Below are 18,748 nucleotides of genomic sequence, written 5' to 3'. Positions count from 1 at the left end.
ATCAGTCCTACTACACTCATTCACAAATTTTGTGAATGCATCATGATCCTCTGAATCTGACATGCAGTAAATAATAAGTTCAATATGATCTCAATTCCCCCAATAGCTCACTTTCCATATACATTTTATTGCGAACACAAAGACACTTCAGCTTTCCAACGCTGCTGCCATGCAAAGTTCACAAGTTGAATTTCATGGTCTGTGGCTGAAGCGTGCAAAATGAGTTTTCAGTTTTACTGCACCAAAGGGAAGTTTTTTTTCCAGACTGCAAAGGAACTACAGCCAAACAGGGATGTTTAGTTTCTGCCTTGCAGGAAGGACTGAGAAGCACGCACAAAGTATGCTCCTGCCAGCACAGCTCTTCAGGGAGGTCATAGGCTAAAGGTTTACAGAATTTTCCCTAAAATGAGAAAGGAATTAATTCATTGTTTCCATACAGGACAAAAGGTTAAAGAAAGACTCTCAAAGGCCAGGGCTCTGAGGTAAGCAGATGGAGCCTACCAAATATTCAGCAAACTTCTTTCTCTTCTTGAATTACGATAGCACCTTAGGGTGTCTGAGCCAGTGAGGGGAGGGAGGTTGTTCTGGTGGTGGTACTGACAGAGCAAATACCTGCCCCAAATAGCTCGTAAAGCATACAAAGTGCTAAGTGGTAGAGGCATGCAGGAAAGCACAAATACATGCCTGCAGGATAAGCAACAATTTTGATATATCAGTAGGCTAACTTGGTAAGGTTGGTTTTGAAAGCTTGTTAGTGTAGTAGCTTTGGTGATACTCAAGGGAAGTTCCTTCTAATGTCAGGGGAATGGGGAGGAAAACGGAAAATATAACAAGGGAATGATTGAGGCTCATGTTGCAGGCTGGCTTGAATAGGGAATCAACCTCTTGACAATAAATAAAAAGAGCCATGCAATGATGATCACCTGTGAATGACTCATACAGCAATGACTGCTTTGATTCACTGCAGAAAAGTGGAGAAAGTACGTAGAAAGGCACAGAATGAGGCTGAAATGCTTTGGGTTAATTCAGATACAGAATGATAAAAAGCGTGTATGAAATGATAGCTGTGTGAAATGTTTGTGTTAGAAAAACCATACAGCAGAGATGCTACTCAAAAAGCAGTTGCCAACATGCAGACACACTGAGTGCAACCCTTGGAGAGACCCAAGGTACAGGTCAAGCATCAGGAAGGAGGATGCTGCTGCTTACCGGGATCCAGAAAGAGGGTAGGGGACAAAATATCAAATTCTCCTTCTTAGGCACACAGGGGCAAGCTAATGGCTAGATATCTCTTAGGATATTTCAGGTAAGACTGTATCTGAATTAGGCTAAAACTGTAGTTTGGAGAAAAAGGGGAAAAGGTTGGAAAGAAATATGCATAGGGAGAAATATAACTATAAGAGATACACATAGTGATAGTAGTTGCATTTGTAGTTATAGTTAAGATCTCTCAAAGATCAAAGGAAAAAGAGCAGAGAAAGGAGCAAATGACAGAAGATCCTCCACCAAGAAACCAACTGGTGAAAAGAAATGAAGAAAGAAGTATGAGTAGAAGCAACTAGCCACAGAAGACAAAGAACTTTAGAAAAATAAGATGTCATGGACTTGTTTAAGGTGGTTGACAATAAGATAGAGGTAAGTAGGACAGGTAAAATCCTGACTTTGAACTGCTCCTAAGGAGAGGTCATTAAAAACATTGCTTCCAGCAGTAGAACACAGAATGTATCAGATGGTTATTTAGAGCGCAAAGAAATGATGCATTTGAACTTTTATTAAAAAAATCCCACATCATCAGGATCTGGTCCACTAACTTTCAATTCCTAATGTTACAGCCATGCTGTCTGAAAAAATAAATAAATAAAAATATCTGTGGGATTTATGCCTTTCCTAAGGGCACAGCTTAGTTGCAGGTTGGAGATAATGAGAAACATGGATGAAAACTCCAAGAAAAGCACAGAAAGGATGTAGTAGGTGTACTGCAGCCAATGGAATAAAAATACCCGAGGAGTGCCCAACTCCTGTCCCATGCAAACAGGTCAAACGTGAATGCAAAAAGGTTGTGTCAGCCTTGAAACAGCCATAAGGTACAGGGTCTGGCTTAGTCTCTTTTTCTCTGAAGTTCTTCTACTCCTTAGAAGTAAATTCTTAGTTTTCAACAGCCCTGCTGAGGAATCTGCCCTGTCCAAACCTACACATCTCTGCACTGGGCTCTACATGGAGCCTGCAAACGAGGCAACAGCACCATGTGGGGATGGGTCTGGTAGGAACTGGAACAAGGTCACAAGTGGAACCAGACCCTCACGCAGCTAAAGGCAGCCATCAAGACAGGAGATCCTCTGCAGTTCAGGGTCCCTGCCTGTTTCTGTCTTGCTCTTTTGATTCCTTCTGAATCCTGCACAGCTCATCACTGTGATTCTTAGATCCAGGGCCAAAGCAATTTGAATGTTCCTAACACGCAAGTTATTGAACACTTCTCCCAATAGCACGCATCCTTCTTTATAGTCCCCTTGACTAACGTAGGCCCTTCCCAATTCACAACCTATAGGACTGCATATTTTAAAAGGATATTCATCCTGTATTAGAAAAGCATGCCATAACTGTAGCCAGATGTCAACTGACCTCTGCAAAAAGCTTTTTCTACCGCTGCCACTTGGTTTACTCTTACATCTGTTGCGTAGCTCAGGAATTAGTAGAATGTAAAATGTTTTATGAATTCCCTCCACTCTCATTCAGCGTTAATATATACAACATGTTTTTCTGAAACCACATGCAGGCACACACATGCACACTTTTTCCCATTTCTTTTAATTTATTTGCATAGCTTAAATCCCAAAGCTAACTTGGAAAATTCATAGAAATTGGAGACAAATTCCAACCACCTATATAAAAGTACAGCTTATTTCTAGTTCTAGAGAAGATCAGCTCCAAAGGGTGAAATCTGACCTTCCTGAAGTTAGTGGCAAAACTTTGAGGGGCTGCGTTAAAAGCAAGTTTGACCCAAAACTACCCCCAGGACTCTTCCCTCATCCCTTTTATTTGTGGTTGAGGCATACTATCCACTTTATATGAACGTGTTTGAATTAGTATTCAGGATGTTAAAGCTCCTTGGACTGTACTTAAGTCTATATATACTGTGATGGCATCACATTGGAATTATTAGCATCATTTTTTTCCCCTTGATGGTTCTTTTTTGCCTGTGACTAAACTTTCCAATTTGTTTTCTCTCTTTCAATCTCAGGAAGTAAGCACAGGTGTCAAATCTACCAAAATAAATCCCAAATCATCTTGGTCTTTTATTTTGTAGAAATGAGAAAGAGAAAAAAGACAAAGTGCAATTACCATCTTATTCCCTACTGTGCAAAGCCCCAATGGCTTCATATTCTGCACAAATAGTAATTTTTTTATATTTATTTTTTTGCTAAAGTAAACTCTGACCTGATTCCAATTTTTTCCTTGGTTAGAAAGGTGGTTGTTTGATGCATTTAAGGACAGAGAAAGCAAGTGCTCAGAGCTGTTTATAGAGCCCGGACTTAACAAGAATTGTTATGAAAATCACCAAATAGGAATTTGCTCTTCTGGGTGCTGCATTTCCATCATTCAGATCTCAAACTGTGCTTGCAGCGTGAGCATAAATCCACAGATAACAGCAGCTTCTGCAAATCCGATGCTTCGAGCTGAACTTGCTACTTTAATGAACGAGAATTCCCTTTGCAGTTACCCCAGCTGAATGCTTCAATGGGCAAATCCAGCTCCCCTCTCCTTGCCAGTGCTCTGCTGGCATAGACTGCATAATGTCACTGCAAATCTGCACAGGGCTGGAAATACATCTGGAGGGAGATCTATGCAAAATTTTGCAGCCATGAACCAATTCTTTTGCCTGATACTGCCTTCTGTTATTCGTTCTTCTCCTGTGGTAGGGAGAAGGAAGCACACATATCAGTGATCTACTCAAAGAGATCACATTCCCCGTCAAATTACCTTAGGAAAGGATTCATTTCCTTCCCACTCACTCAAGCCTCCATGAAAATATCCCACAGCCAACACACCTTTGGGGGCTTGGGGGCTGAGGTATACTCAGCTCAAAGCTACTGGCATAGAGTCACAGAACAGCTTGGGTTGGAAGGGACCTTAAAGATCATCTAGTTCCAACCCCACTGTCCTTCAGTCCCAGAATCAGAAGAGGAAACAAAAGGGAAGGGGGGTGAAAGGGCCATCATGCTCAACCCCTTACCACAAAATAAGCTGCACTTAGGTCTCCCTGAATAGACCTTTGCTTTAGCCCTAACAGTCTCCTACCTTACAAAATTCATATTGCCCATTCAGTTCACTCCAGACTTTCTTTTTGTCCAACCCTCACTGCAGTGAAGCTCAAAACTTCCAATTGTGTTTCCCACAGCCACAAAATACAATTTATCCCATAGTGTTACTACATTTTATACATCTGAAGACCACTGTCATGTCACCCTCACTCATGTCATGTCACCGTCTGGCCAGGAGGGCCACATCTTTTCTGCAAACACAGTGCCCCAGTTAAGGCACAGCACCCACGCAATGCGACAGGACAAAGAGAGGAAAAGGTTTACTAAACGTGTCTTGCAAGTGACACCACAGTCTATACATCCTAGTATGAAGACTGTTGTTTTTTCCACAACAGTATGACATTAGTGTCTTGTGTTTGGTATGAGATCCATCATACCACACCCTCTAGTTTCCTGCAGAACTGCTCTCTGGCTGGGTTTCTTTCCTCATTCTGAGCTTGCGTTGTTAATTATTGCAAATCAACTTTGCATGTATGCTTTTTTTCACTTAATTTCTCCAGTTTGTGCAAATTATTTTGAATTCTAGTTCTGCCCTCTGATGTGCTCACAGACCCTCCAGAGCTCATTACCATCGTCAAGTGTAATAAGCAAATGCAATGTTCAATTGCTTAACTTCAGAAATAACTGCTAACTTTGAGCCTAAAATATGCAAAAAGCAGTAAAAAGCAGAGAAAAAGAGACCTCTTTTATATCACTGCTAGCATCTGAATTTCTAACAACTTACTTAGAGGAATAATTTCTCAACTTCTGTGTTCTAGCACAACAAAGTGTGTGGGAGCATGATGGGAGGTTCCTTCAGTTTCAGTAAATTCAGGAAAGGGAAGCATTGCTTTCAGTACCAACAGCATTCACATGATCTCAAGCAGCAGTCACCATCAGCATCTGATAAATGCACATTGCTTAACCCTCCCCAGTGCATGAAGGCCTGGAGAGAGAGGTAGGTAGAGTCATATGGAAACTGTAGTTTGCTTTACTTTGTGAGTCAAGATCATTATAAAAGTATAAAAATGAGGTGTTTTTATACTTTTGTAAAAGAATTTAAAAAGTTGCACACTTCAGTGCTTGTTTCCACTTCTCCCTCTGTCTCAGGGCTGCCACTGCTGCCTGTTCAGTGCCTGGCTCTAGAGGCACAGCACTCACACATCAGCCCTGGCCTCACCTCCTCAGCTCCATTCCTCCAACCTGTAAGCAAAGCTCTGTGCTACACTCTGATTCAAGCAGAGACTATAATGGACTGTACTTCTTCCCGGAGCCAAGGTTTACAACCCTATAGCCTTCCAAACCCATCTCATGTGACTCCAAATATTTTTTGACCATTTTTGATTTGACCATCAAGTTTTAGCTTTAACAATGTCCAGAGTTTCATGGGGTTTAAAAACAAATACAAGGTTTTGCAGGTCCACTTCTGAAACTATCTCACACTTGTGTGTGTGTGTGTGTGAAAGGGCAGCAACAAATATGTTTAGAAGCCTCACTTTATGATGAGTCACAACAGGATTTTTATTGCACCGAAGTGAGAGACATAGCTAAAACATCTGAATACTTCAGATTTCTGTGTTCCATGGCGTAGGAAGAAATTTGCAAACAAATCAGGTACCTTACCAAACAAAGGACAGAGCTGGGTCAGGGCAGGTCAAATAGCTAAACCTCGCTTTTCAAGCCAAACTGATCTGAATTCAAACCAGTGATGTCCAATTCTGTAATTTACAGCTTAGTAGTATCTCCCACTGGAATGTCAAAACAGCAAGTCAATGCATAGTCCAGTGTTTTCACATTTCCCTAATGGAGCTATTCACATGCTGAACAAAGCCTGAAAGGAAGCAGGGTAGGGGAAAAAAAGTATGAATCTCACTAAATATTCAGTATTTAAAATGCAGGTCAGAGAACACAATTGAGTTTAATTAGAAAAATAAAATGGGATCCTGCATGTTAATGCACTTGCTCACTGCTTGGGTTCATTTCAAAGTGTTTCTATTTGATTGTCCTTGGAGACATTTGTGTTTGTATGTAACAAAGAAGATAAAAAATGACAGGAAATGTTTGTTCTGGGTGTATCTGTGTAAATCTGCTTGCAGCAAAGATATTATTGCAGCCCTCCATTACAGCACTGAGTTCATGAAACAGGAATGGTTGGACACCCAGTGCTGCACGAACCCTCTTTCCTGGAAAGCCCTTACCAACTTGCATCTATAGCAAAATTAAGTTTCCAGTGCACTGGCTTTTGGCTTCCACAACTTCAGAAAACAGTGTGAGAATTAGAGCAGTAATACAGACCTGTGCCACCACATGCCTGGAAATAAACTTTCCTTTGAAGAAATAAAAATTAAAAAGAAAACACCACAAAACCAAAACTGAAAAAAAGGCTTTTCAGTTCTTGCGGGCCAATTCCCTGCTGAAATGCACACAAGCAGTCATGGCAGGCTTAAAAAATAAAACTACATGCTTTTTATCATTACAATAATATCATTTCTGGAAATCATTCCATGAAATACTGGAAGGAGAAAGTCCTACAAATGTGAGGCATATCAACATAAAGCTGATCAGCTACTCCTGTTGATGTTACCTGAGTATGACTATAGAGAAACAAATTGAATATCATTCCTATAAATATTTTTTCCCAACCCTCTACTGCTCTTCACTATCATCTTTACAAAAGTTATCTTATTTACAAAAGTTATCATAAGACATAAGCCAGCAATTCTTACAGCTTGATTTAATACAATTTCTGTAATCAATAAATAAGGATCTGTTATGCTTCTATTTCCTTCAATTTCTGACTTCTTTGGAAAAAGACAGGGAGCAGAAATCACAGCTGCATTTAACACTATGAAATGAGTCAAGAAATAGTTTCAGCTATTTCAAGCCAGAACTGACCTGAAGGGAAAATATGAGAGGCTGGTTCTTAGTATCTGTATGAAAGATTGCTCTCTTTCCTTGACTGCAGACACATTATAAAAAAATACACATATGGGTACAAGGAAAAGAAATGAAATAATGACTTAAAGCAAACAATATCTGTCTAGGTTTGCAGCTGATCTGGAAAATAGACCAACAGGAATGGTCTGAAAAATCTGTTTTCAGAGTACTCCTGTTTTCCTGTTGCCTGTCTAGTTCAAAAGTTTCAATGCTAAACTAATGCATTGCTTCTCAAATTTTCCACATGGAGATCTCCGTGTCCACACCAAGACCTTTCCTGGTTGTCTTCTGTCTTCCTATTTGCACAGTGCAGGAAGGGATGGAGAGTTGGAATCGCAGTGCTGATGCACGCAAAGAATTGATTGGAATCAAAACAGATTATGAATAGGAGATTGACCATGGAGATACTTATTATTTCAGCTCAGTGAAATGCAAATATACCAAGAGGCAGCAAACATACACACACGGACAATAAGCTCATTAGCAGCAAATGTAAGATGTAAATCAGATTTCAGAAGAAACCTTCAAATCCATTTTAAGGAATTACCCACAGATCATAGAATATCCTGAGCTGGAAGGGACTCACAAGGATCATTGAGTCCAACTCCTGACTCCACACAACACCACACAAAATCAGACCCTATGCCTCAGAGCGCTGTCCAAACACTTCTTGAACACCAGCAGGCTCAGTGCTGTGACCCTGGGAAGCATGTCCCAGTGCCTGATCACCCTCTGGGTGCAGAACCTTTTCCTAACCCCCAGCCTGATCCTCCCCTGTCCCAGCTCCATGCTGTTCCCTCGGGTCCTGTCACTGTCCCCAGAGAGCAGAGCTCAGCGCCTGCCCCTCCGCTCCCCTCGTGAGGGAGCTGCAGGCCGCCATGAGGCCTCCCCTCAGCCTGTTCTTCTCCTTTAGATATAGACATAAAAATTAAATACACATATCAGAGAAACATATTGGGGTGAACATCAAGAAGAACACGATCTTCACTTCTACATGACTGCCTCAACCTCAAAAGCAAACGTGAGGCTGGGATATGGACAAGGGATTGTCCTGTTTTGTGTAACAGCCACTTGTATCATGGTCAGCATACGGTCCATGGAAGTCTTAGCTTGTGTTGCTTCATCCTGGAAAAAGCTTGCTTACTGAAATAACTGAAGCCCCACTTCAATGCATTTGGTCAGCAGTGGTGGTTGGCTCATTCCCCTAGGTGTGACCCAACACCTTGGGAGGGTCCATTGCTTGCTGGTGTCCTACCCATGATGAGTACATTGTGGAAACAGCCACAGAGACCTTTCTGAGTTTTAATTTAGAGGACGACTCATCCTAGACAAGATCAGATGCAGCTAAAGGCTTTCCATGAAGGCCATTCCCTTCCCACACAGACTTCGCACACTTGAGATGCCTCAGAAAGGACTCAACCAAGGCTTAAAACTCTGCTTCCCATCTTCTTCCCCTCATTCTCTCCTGTGGTCACCAATAAATCCCATGACATTGGAGGAATCATCTCAGACACCACAAGGGAAATCCCAACTGGATTTGCCTAGCTGCTTCCCAGGATAGACTCACAGAGCTGAGGCTCTCTCCAGGCACCCTCATCAGCTCACTCTTCAGATAAGCAAAATAAAACCTGAGAGAGATGTTAACCACCTCATTTGAGTCAAGCCTTATCAAAGGGTACTGGCCTAAGCAAAATCAGAATCTGCTTCTACATCCCTCCCCTCCTCATTTATGACTGAGGATTTTATTTGGCTTGCAGATGACTGCATTCTTGTACTCTCTCTGTATAAGAGAAGTTCCCCTGCCTGCCCATACTGATGTACAGCTGTGGTTCAGGACAGATTTCACTCACCAGCAGCACAGCAGGAATCTGATGACTGCATTTTTCCTTCCCAAATGGAAGACAAAAGCTACCAAGTGTTTCTGCCGCTTTGAACCTTGCAGACAAACTGAGAAAAAAAAATCTCATTACTTTGGACATATTTTACCTCCTGCAAAGGGTGAAACAGGTCAAGTGCAGAGACAGTTAAGAAAAAGGCACGAAAAATAAATAAATAAATATAAATAAATAAATAAATAAATAAATAAATAAATAAATAAATAAATCTACCCCACCCCTGTAAACTCGCTCAAGCCTAAAAGCCTAAAGCATTACCCAGCATTTCCAGAGATCTCCCACTATGGGGAGCTACAGACCACAGCGCCTTCAACTCACTCAGACTGGAAGAAAACAAGGAGGCTTTAAGACTTTAATACAGCAGGTAAGAGCTGGATGTTAGGGTTTCCTCCTGGAGAATGTATAACAAATGCTGTGGTGAACAGGGAGTCAAAAGAGATGCAAACCCACATACCAGAGCCAAACGGGTCCCCTGAGCAAGCTGCTGGCATGTCCAGTATTGCATATCCTGAAGACAGCCTCAGGTAGCTGATGCCCTGGAGGAATGTCAGCTCTTTCCTTCTTCATAAATGCTGCTGGCTCTTTGTGTGCTGCTCCTGATAGCGGAATTCCCTTCCCGACCCCCAGCAGGCGATCGGTTTAGGCATGTGCCCTGAATGGCAGCCTGCTATTCCAGCCAAAACAGGCTTTTTAAAATCGTTCACATTGACACCAGGTCGTGAGCAATTGCTAAGAAAAAATGAGCTTGTTTTTAAGCTACTGCCTTAGTAGAAAAGCTCATAGCTATAAACAGATGACCCTTTTACACCTGGTAGAGAGCAATGAGAAAGAATAAATAACTGCCAGAGGTACACTTGAATGAAGTGAGACGAAGTAGCACACGGATTTCAGCATGAGATGAATGCATAACAGACAGCTGAACGCAGACACGGCATTTAGGGGTCCCAACAAAAAGCCTTTACAGAAACGAGGGATGGTGAGCACAGAAAGCCACAGCAGAGCGGCAGCAAGTCAGCCATAAGCAGAAGAGAAGACGTTGCTCCTTACGATACCTCCAGGGCTGACAGGCATTTGAAGATTTAGCTGGAATATCCACTCACCTACAAGACTCTAGGGTGCACGATGACACTGACCTCTCAAAAGGTCAAATTCTTAATAAGCAGCAGAGTGAAGAAAGCACAAGAAACAGCCTGTTTCTCAAATTCCAGGCAGGCCAAATTCATCCCTGTCAGCAGCAGAGCTGTGTCTGCTGGTGCCAACCTCAGCCCTGCCTGGAGTCGGTGTTGGCTGAATTGGATCCAACAGTTCCAAGAAGGTTTTGTTGGTTCTTACCCTCTACCCCCAAACTGCTATTATTTTTCCACCTTTTGGTCTAATAATAACAAAATAAAGACACAGTGCAAAGAACAAATGCCAAATAAATGAAAGTTGTTCCATCTGATATGGATGCTGATGGAGATGATATGTATGGAGACCTCACCTTCTGGCAGGAAAGGCTGTTTAAGTTGGTTTGTTTAAATTCAGAATACAGGCCACAGGTATACAAAAAGCATTCACAGATACAGTTACAAAGGCATTATGATCCCCATAGCTTACCAGCTTGAACAGGTAAGTACTTTTCTGCAGAAGGTTATACAAGCATAAAATCCTTTTTTCCAGTATGTTCACTGTGTCTGCTGTATTTTCACAGTCGGTGTATATTTGTTGAAAATATGAGACCCTATGATTCAGCAGAAGCACTAATGCTATGCAACACACAGGAGGCTGAATTTATATCAGTTCCTCCGTTCCATCTGCTATACTGCCTCTCATGTCTATCGCCTACTCCTACTTCAAAACTTCTCCTCTCCCTCTCTTTGCAGCTGATTTAGGTAGATTAGCTGGTGGCATCAACTTTCTGTCATTTTAGGTGGTTCAGTTTATACAAGTCACAGAACCATGACCTAACAATAAAGCTACATTGAAGTGTTTGCTCATTACTTCAGAGAGATTAAGCATCTTGAAGCAAAGAGGCTTTTTCTAAACACCTGCAGAGCTTGGTGGACCACAGCACTGAAGCACCAAAACACTAGCTCTAAGCTTCTCTCAACCACTGTGGGAATGGCTCAGAGCTTTATTGAGTACATATAGCCTAAAATAGGATAACTGCATTCCTGGCAATAGCTGAAGAGCTCTTAAGTAAACAGTTTCAGGGGAAAGTTGATGAAAGGAGACAACAAACGCACATTTCAAATCTCTGGACACTGCTGTCCATGTTTATGATAAGCTGCAGCAATTTCTTTTTTGCTCTCCTCCCATCACTTCTACAGCCTCGTGTTCAGTTTCCTTGGCTACATTAACATCACAGAAGATGCAGTAGGTACTTATCTGTAGGATGGCCCCAAAATCAGGAAATATTTGCATAAAAGCATGCACAAACGTCTCATTAATTTCAGTAGAACTGAAATCATGCTGACATGAGGCCTCAGTTTACATCTTGGTCTGGTTCTAACTAGTGCAAGTAGTTTTTCTTCCATAATTGTATACAGGCACATAGACAGCTGTTGAAATGGATGTGGATAGGAAATATGTGAACTGTAAAACTCTTTAAGAAAAAAAATGGTTGGTTAATAGTCATTTATCTTTGAACAGCAATAGGTATTTTAGCCTAGGTTTTAGATAAAAATTACAGTATGAAGATATTAGAGATTTATTACCTTTTGTTGTTAATGAGTTAAACTTTCTGTGTCCTATACATTAAAACAAACAAACAAACAAACAAACAAAACATTACATGTTCATATAAAATGTACATGGCCAGAGTGGATGGCAAATACAGTGGCAACTCACAGACAAGTCTGAACTCACAGAGTCCAGACACCAGAGTGGCACTGTGAATCTTCTAGATTTCCCTGTAGAAGTCCCTGTAGGAGCTGCCTTCCTGGAGATTCTGAGTTTTACTCTAATATAAATGTAGCATTCACAGTGCGTATCAAGCTTCTGTATTTTCATCTGCAAAAGGAAACAAACTGTGGAATTGGCAGAACATAATCTTCTTATGCCTTTAGGAGAATACACTCAGATGCAACAAAACAATCCATGGTTGCTGTAACAGCAAAATCCCCAATGGAATACAAAGGGAGGGTGGGCAGATGGGGGGAGTAATTCAGGATGGGACTCAATGCCAAATCTGTCAAATATGTTACTATACTGCGTGTGAAGTATTAAATGTTTGCAGCAAGCTCCACACGATAAATCCAAAGACATATGAGTGCATTTAAACATCCTGAGTCTTCTGAAGACTGTAAACAGGAAAAATCAGCTTAAAGCCAGAAAAGATATGGTAACAGAAGAACACAGTGCAGAGGATGTTACACAAGGTCAGCAAGGCTTGGAGGCTTGGAGAAGCCCAGCCTAGAAGCAGAATGGAAGAATGGTACCCTCCCAGAGCCCAGATGCAAAGGGAAGAAAAGGTATACATTTTCAACACATATTTAATGCAAGTCCTAAAGTAGAATTCCTTTGGGAAAAGACTGAAACAAGAAGCCTAAAAGAACAGAGAAAGAAGGAAACATCATCCCATCTACAGAAGGCCAAGTCTCACCCCAAGTGACTTCATGGTCCTGCAGCTACCTCAGGTAACAGAGAAGACAGACAGCTCTTTGGCAAACCAGCAAGGTCAGCTGCTTTGCACCAAGACACAGGCACTGAAAAGGAAGGATGTTTGTTCAATACTCTCTACAAGTACATTTTGTTATGATTTTCTTTTGTAACTATTCATAGGACAGTACAATCATAACGTGATTATCTTTATCTAACCTGATCTTGTGAAAGATGTCCCTGCCCATGTCAGGGGGACTAGACTAGGTAATCTTGGGAGGTTCCTTCCAACCCAAACCATTCTGATTCTATGAAGAATCTCATATGGCCAATCTAATTCTTACCATTTATTTTCATCTGATAAAAAAGCTACCTCCCAGTGACTTGACAGTCACAGGGCACCTTTGGGAGACATAAATGAACTAGTTCTTTAAAGCTGGAGATAAGCTTTGTACCTTCCTGCAAACAGCTGTTTTAGGGACTGGTGAGACAACAAACTTCTTCAGGTCTCCTCAGTGAGTGACAAACCATGGCCTAAAGGCAAAGAGCAGGAGTCTGAAATCAGCTACTGACCCTGAAAACACTGTCTCATTCCATCATTCAGAAATTAATATGTTTAAACTAAATGTCCTGGGAAGAAAAAGTCATTTGAAGGACAGATTTAAAAGCTTGTTTTTTTTTTCAGTACTTCGGGCTGTTTTTTAAATTACTTGCTGGGCATCTTATAAAAATACCCACAGAGATAGTGCACTACTGAGCCTAAAGTTGGTGTGTGCTTCAGAGACCTAAGTCAAGAGCCTCTACTAGTATTTTAATGACAAGTACATTGCCCTGAGGCAAGACAAACATTTATTTGCCAAGTGCAACCAACCTCCACATTCTGACTGCAAAATTTCATTTTTTTTAGCATTTCATGGTCTTCAAACACAAGCGTTTGTGATTATTGTATTATCTACATCAACACGTTAGTATATAAATTAAAATTAATTAGTTAAGCTCAGGATCTTGCCTAGCAGCATTTCCTGTTCAGTGATTCACATCAGCATGGGCTGATCCTTATTGGAATGCCTGAAATCTTTAATTGTGTTGCACGTGAACACATCAGGATCTTATGTTCATGGCAGTGATTTAACGTCCACTCCCCTTTAATGAAGTAAGTCTTTGAAGTGATCCACGGAGAAAAAGATAACAGTCCTAATACTTTGGACAATACGGCTTAAGGGAGTCCCTTTACTGATCAGCATAAGCCCCGATACTTCTGCAACAACTCTCATAGCAAATAAATGCCAGCAACAGTTGGGCTTGTTTGGAAATGAGTTCTGCCCTCCGTCTGGCAACAAACAGCTAAGGGACCAGTTTTTTCTTGAAATAGTGAGCTAGCTTCTTATCAACAGATTTTGGTACCACTTACCAGCAACACCTGGAGCAACTCCACTAACATCAATAACATAACATCAGGGTAAAATCAGGCTAAGTGAAAATATAGACTCAGGACCAGAGATTAAAAGTTTTGTGTCTATTTCTAGGAGATCCAAGCTTGGCCTGGTTGATCTAACTCTCATGTGTATTCATAAAAAGCAAGTAGGTACAATGCAGGAGATGAACAACGTGAACTTGAAAGAGAATGCACACTGAAATATTTTTGGCTGCTTCTAATCTCGTCATCTCTTATTTACTCAGTGAATGCAAATTGCTTTAATATTATTTTTCCCTCAATACCAATAAACTTGAAAATGCCTTTACTCACTTAAGCACTTCCTTCTTTTCTGCCAGGTTTATAACATTCTTTAGAAGAATACAAATGATCTGCAAGCCGTACCATATACCACCATGAAAGAGCACAACTTTACTGTTCTTGCATTCCAATCTAAATGAACCCAAATCTGCTGCACTCTGTAAACTAAGAGGGGCCATTTAATCAGTAACGAATATGGCCACAGGCTCCTAAACTGGAGCAACACTATTTCTGGCTAGTTTTCTAGCACAAGCAGGTAAACTCCAGTCTCTCTAAAGCCAATTGTTTAGATGCAATGTAGATGCAATATGTGTCTACCCAAAAAAAAAAAGGAAAAAAAAAAAAAAGGAAGAAGGGTCAGATAGTCAGTTGGTGAAAATATCCAACTGGAAACCTGGAAACTCCATCCATAAAGCAAAGTTTTCTTGAACATTATCAATAGCAGGAACAAGGTAATTCTTCCATCAGAATGATCAGAATGCAAGAAATTCTTCTTCAATAGCAGGAACATGGTAATTCGGCACCTTAACTCTCCTGATCCATTCCAGTTTGCCATCTCGTTGTAAGAGCACTAATCTGGTATGCAGGGGATCCAAGTTCAGTTTGGTAGGTACAATAACAAATTCCCTGATGAGAAACTTGGACCAATTTCAAAATCATCACTGATTTTGAGTGCCTATATTGAAGCACTATGTGTCTGAATTTTAGATACTTTTTTTAGAAGCTCAGGAGATGGCAAGGACTTCAAAAACAAACTGAAAACTGAAAGGCCAAAAACAAACAAATAAACCCACCCCATGTCAATTTAGGGGCATGGAAAACTTGTGACTTTTCATCTCCTTGTTTTAATTCCACGGGGAGTTCTTCCAAGAAATAATCCATGAAAATTTTATTCTACATTTCACAGATGCTGGGAAAACAAAAGTTATCTTTGCTCATCCTTTCCATGACACTCACAACTCTGTCAACAGAATAGTCCCAGTTGGGTCAATTGTTCCTTATGTGGAAGCCATTCTCCCTCTCGATCATCCTTACTGCCCTTCTCATGTACCTGTGCCAGGCATCCCTTTGTGCAGGGCATTTATGAGCAAGCAGAGTAGGACAGATCTCAGCACAGACCCATCCATAACTTCACTGGCAACTTCTCTTCATTCACTCCAAGACTTTGTTTCTTATCTTGTTAATTACTGACATAAACACACCTGGACCTTTCCTCCTCTATCACTGCTGCTTTGTCACCTAAAAATTCTTTGTGGAGGGCAGCATCAAAAATCTATCAAAATCCAATTAGACTGTATCAACCAAACCACATTTCCCAGGTTATTTGTGATCCCTTCAGTGATTTACAAACCATGAGGTTTACAGAAACCTTTACAGATGCCATATGGACTCTTCCCCAGTAGATTTTATTTGTCCAAGCATCCGCTCATTCCATACTTTATGAGATAGTCCCTGCAGGCTGATGCAGGTGTTGCAAGCCTGTAGCTCCCCATATTCCTTTGGAATCTTTTTACAATTGACATTGTTGTCTTCAGATACTGAGGAAGTTTTAAGTGGCATTAAGTATTACTGTAAGCAACACAGCTACTTTATTATAAAATTTCCTACAGCTCAAAGGTGAACACCGTCATGATTGCGGACTCTATTGTATCATACCTTCTTCCTTAGTACTTCATTGTTGGGCATCTTTCCTGAATTTACCCCAGAAAACACTATGACACCTGTTTCTCACCTGTTTCTTCTATAATGAATAGCGGTAAAAATAATTTAATTGGCTTCCCTGCAGTTGGGTGCCTATCATCTCCAACAGCTTCTTTTTATACAGAGGTTGTCAGCTGACCCTACAGACTCTCAGGCTGGCTTTTGCTGTTTTGAATCCTTTAGCTAATTGTTCCTTCTTTCTTTCTCTTTCTTTCTTTCTTTCTTTCTTTCTTTCTTTCTTTCTTTCTTTCTTTCTTTCTTTCTTTCTTTCTTTCTTTCTTTCTTTCTTTCTTTCTTTCTTTCTTTCTTTTGCTTTGTGTATCTCTTCTGCAAGATATTAGGATTTATTCCATTTTTATTCTTTGGATACTATTTCATCTTTTCAAAGACTGCTTTCCTGTCTTTACATAACCTAAGTTACTTTGCTGTTCAGCCATACCTGCTGCTTTTGACCATTTTCCAAGCATTTCTTAAGAGGTTTTATAGAGGATTTATATCAGTGATTCCGGTGTGGTAGTGTTCAGCATCCCCAGACCTCCTGTAAGGATTTAATTCTCTTAAAAGCCCTTTTTGCCATCCTTTTACCAATTTTCCTCACACACATTGTTAATCTTATAAAAGCTGAGCACAACCGTGACATGCTCAACTGTGGGTTTTATCTATGTAAGGACACTGGATCTAAAATACCTCATAGTCACTGGTACTGAGCAGCACTTAAAAATGCAAAATTTTCAGCCTGACCTGGCATATTACTTAATGCCTAGCAAAGGACTGTATTTTCTTTTGTAGAGTACCTTGATGTGCATGAAAGAATCACTGGTAGTATCTCTACATTTAATCTCTGGACAAATGCTAGACAATACATAAAATAGCTGATGTGGTGGTAACTGGAATCTCCACATTAAAATACTATTTTCTGCCCCTGTGATCTCAGTACGTGCAGACACTGTCCCAATCCTAGCAGAAGAGCAAATTACAAGGACCAAATATTCTATTTTTCCTATTTAAACATGAAATTTCAATTCACATTGTCTAGAATCCCTGACAACTCGTGCTACATTGCCTGATCTTTATTTTGTGGGGTTAGCCTTTATTACTTTGTTTTGGAATGAGGTCAAACACCACAAATTCATGTCCAGACTTGACCATACCATGAATTAAGCCTTTCCTGGTGGCAGGTGATATCTAAGTACTGTAAATACAGTTCTTCTGTTTTCTCTTATGTCTAAAATAAGCTACTGACAAGTCTTCCTGATGTAAGGAAACAAGTCCCCTATTTACAAATCATTTTAGAGTAAAAACGAGAAAAAAGAGTCTGAAAAAATGCTGGAAAATATAGAGGCAGTTTGGTTTAAAGATGCTATTTGTAAGCATTTTAACTGGAATAGAAATGGAGAAATGAAACAATTTTCCTTGGCAGAGATTTAAACAAAATATGCCTTCTGCCAAAAGTTGTAGTTTAGTTCTGGTCTCATTTGAAAAACAAACATCACAGAGCATTAAAATCCTCCATTTTATATCCCTTAAGCAGCAACAAAGCATCAATGTCAAGCTAAATAAAAAGGAATGAACCTTTTAATAGTTAGAGTTCAATGGCTAGAAATAAGTCTTCAAGCCCCTGAGCTCACAGCCTCAAGCACAAGGACATACCTGCTGTTCCAGATGTGTTTTTCTGATACTCATGGCAAACCAAGTTTTGTTGTTGTTTTCTTATTTTGCGTTTCTTTTTGTTTGTTTGTTTAAATATGCCCAACACCAGACAAAAACCAGGTTTTTATTGTTGCCCAGATGCAGCAGGCTTTGCAAGGTGACCCGCACCATGCACACCAGCCTTCCCCATCCTGCACTGACACTCACTGACCATGGCTCTGCATCGTTCTTCACCAAAGCCAGGTACCTCCTGATCCTACACTGCTCCCTCTCCCATCTCCTGCTGTAGAACAGAGTCTCTCACTATCTAAATTAAACATAATTATCACAACAGGACCCCAGGTCACATATGCTGTACAACTCTAGACAATATAATTACGGAACACATTTATTTTAAGAATTTTTCCATGCACGTATTCACCTTCTGCCTCATTTTTTCCTCAGACGGATTATTAAAAATCTCAATTGGTTGGGTTCAGTGAGTTTATCTTTACCTGCAGGACCCTTGGAGGAGGCTGAATTTTTTATTTAAAATGTATTCCCTCCTCTCTCTTCTGTCTTTCTAAAAGATCTATATGTATAAATTCCTTCCCCCTTCCACATTTTAAACTCCCTTTTCATTATTCTAGCTTCTTAAGTTTGAGCTATTAAAATAAAAAACTCTGCAATATGGTAACAGGAGGGAGAGCAAAGAACAGCAGGTAGCTCAGGTAGCTGAGTTTTTATTGTACTTAGTGATAAAAAGTAAAGCTTTCTAAAAATATAGTAAATGAAATAAAAATTAGAGCACTCAAAACTCTCATTTTAACTGAAAACTGGAAAACTTTTAAAAGTTTATCACTGAAAAATTTTGAAAGAGATTTTTTAAAGGCAAAAAGTTTTAAACAGAAAAAATAAATAAGGAAACGAACCCCCAAAATTCAGTTTTCACCTTAGAACTGAAGGGGTATTTC

The 18,748-nt window shown here is 40.3% G+C and overlaps 1 protein-coding gene across 5 annotated transcripts in view; it reads right to left on the bottom strand.

Annotated features, from left to right (window-relative positions):
• ME3 (malic enzyme 3) overlaps positions 1–18,748 on the bottom strand; it is a 123,313-nt gene that overhangs the window by 77,723 nt on the left and 26,842 nt on the right. Inside the window, exons 1-2 of one of the 5 annotated variants that reach the window (XM_072032810.1) lie at positions 9,585–9,712; positions 9,086–9,182 (exon numbers count right to left, since the gene is read on the bottom strand). The exons of 2 other annotated variants lie outside the window; for them this stretch is intronic. In XM_072032810.1, coding sequence (XP_071888911.1) covers positions 9,086–9,182; positions 9,585–9,697 — 210 coding nt within the window. In that variant the 5' untranslated portion in view covers positions 9,698–9,712. Of the gene's footprint in view, positions 1–9,085; positions 9,183–9,584; positions 9,713–12,713; positions 12,744–18,748 lie in introns of those variants that run through there. 2 more of the 5 variants (XM_038177144.2, XM_038177153.2) reach the window with 2 other exon arrangements.

This window comes from Anas platyrhynchos, chromosome 1, assembly GCF_047663525.1.
Source record: "Anas platyrhynchos isolate ZD024472 breed Pekin duck chromosome 1, IASCAAS_PekinDuck_T2T, whole genome shotgun sequence".
In the NCBI taxonomy this organism is placed as follows: domain Eukaryota; kingdom Metazoa; phylum Chordata; class Aves; order Anseriformes; family Anatidae; genus Anas; species Anas platyrhynchos.
The sequence above is the reverse complement of the archived record's forward strand: the minus strand, read 5'-3'. Positions and strand labels throughout refer to the sequence as shown.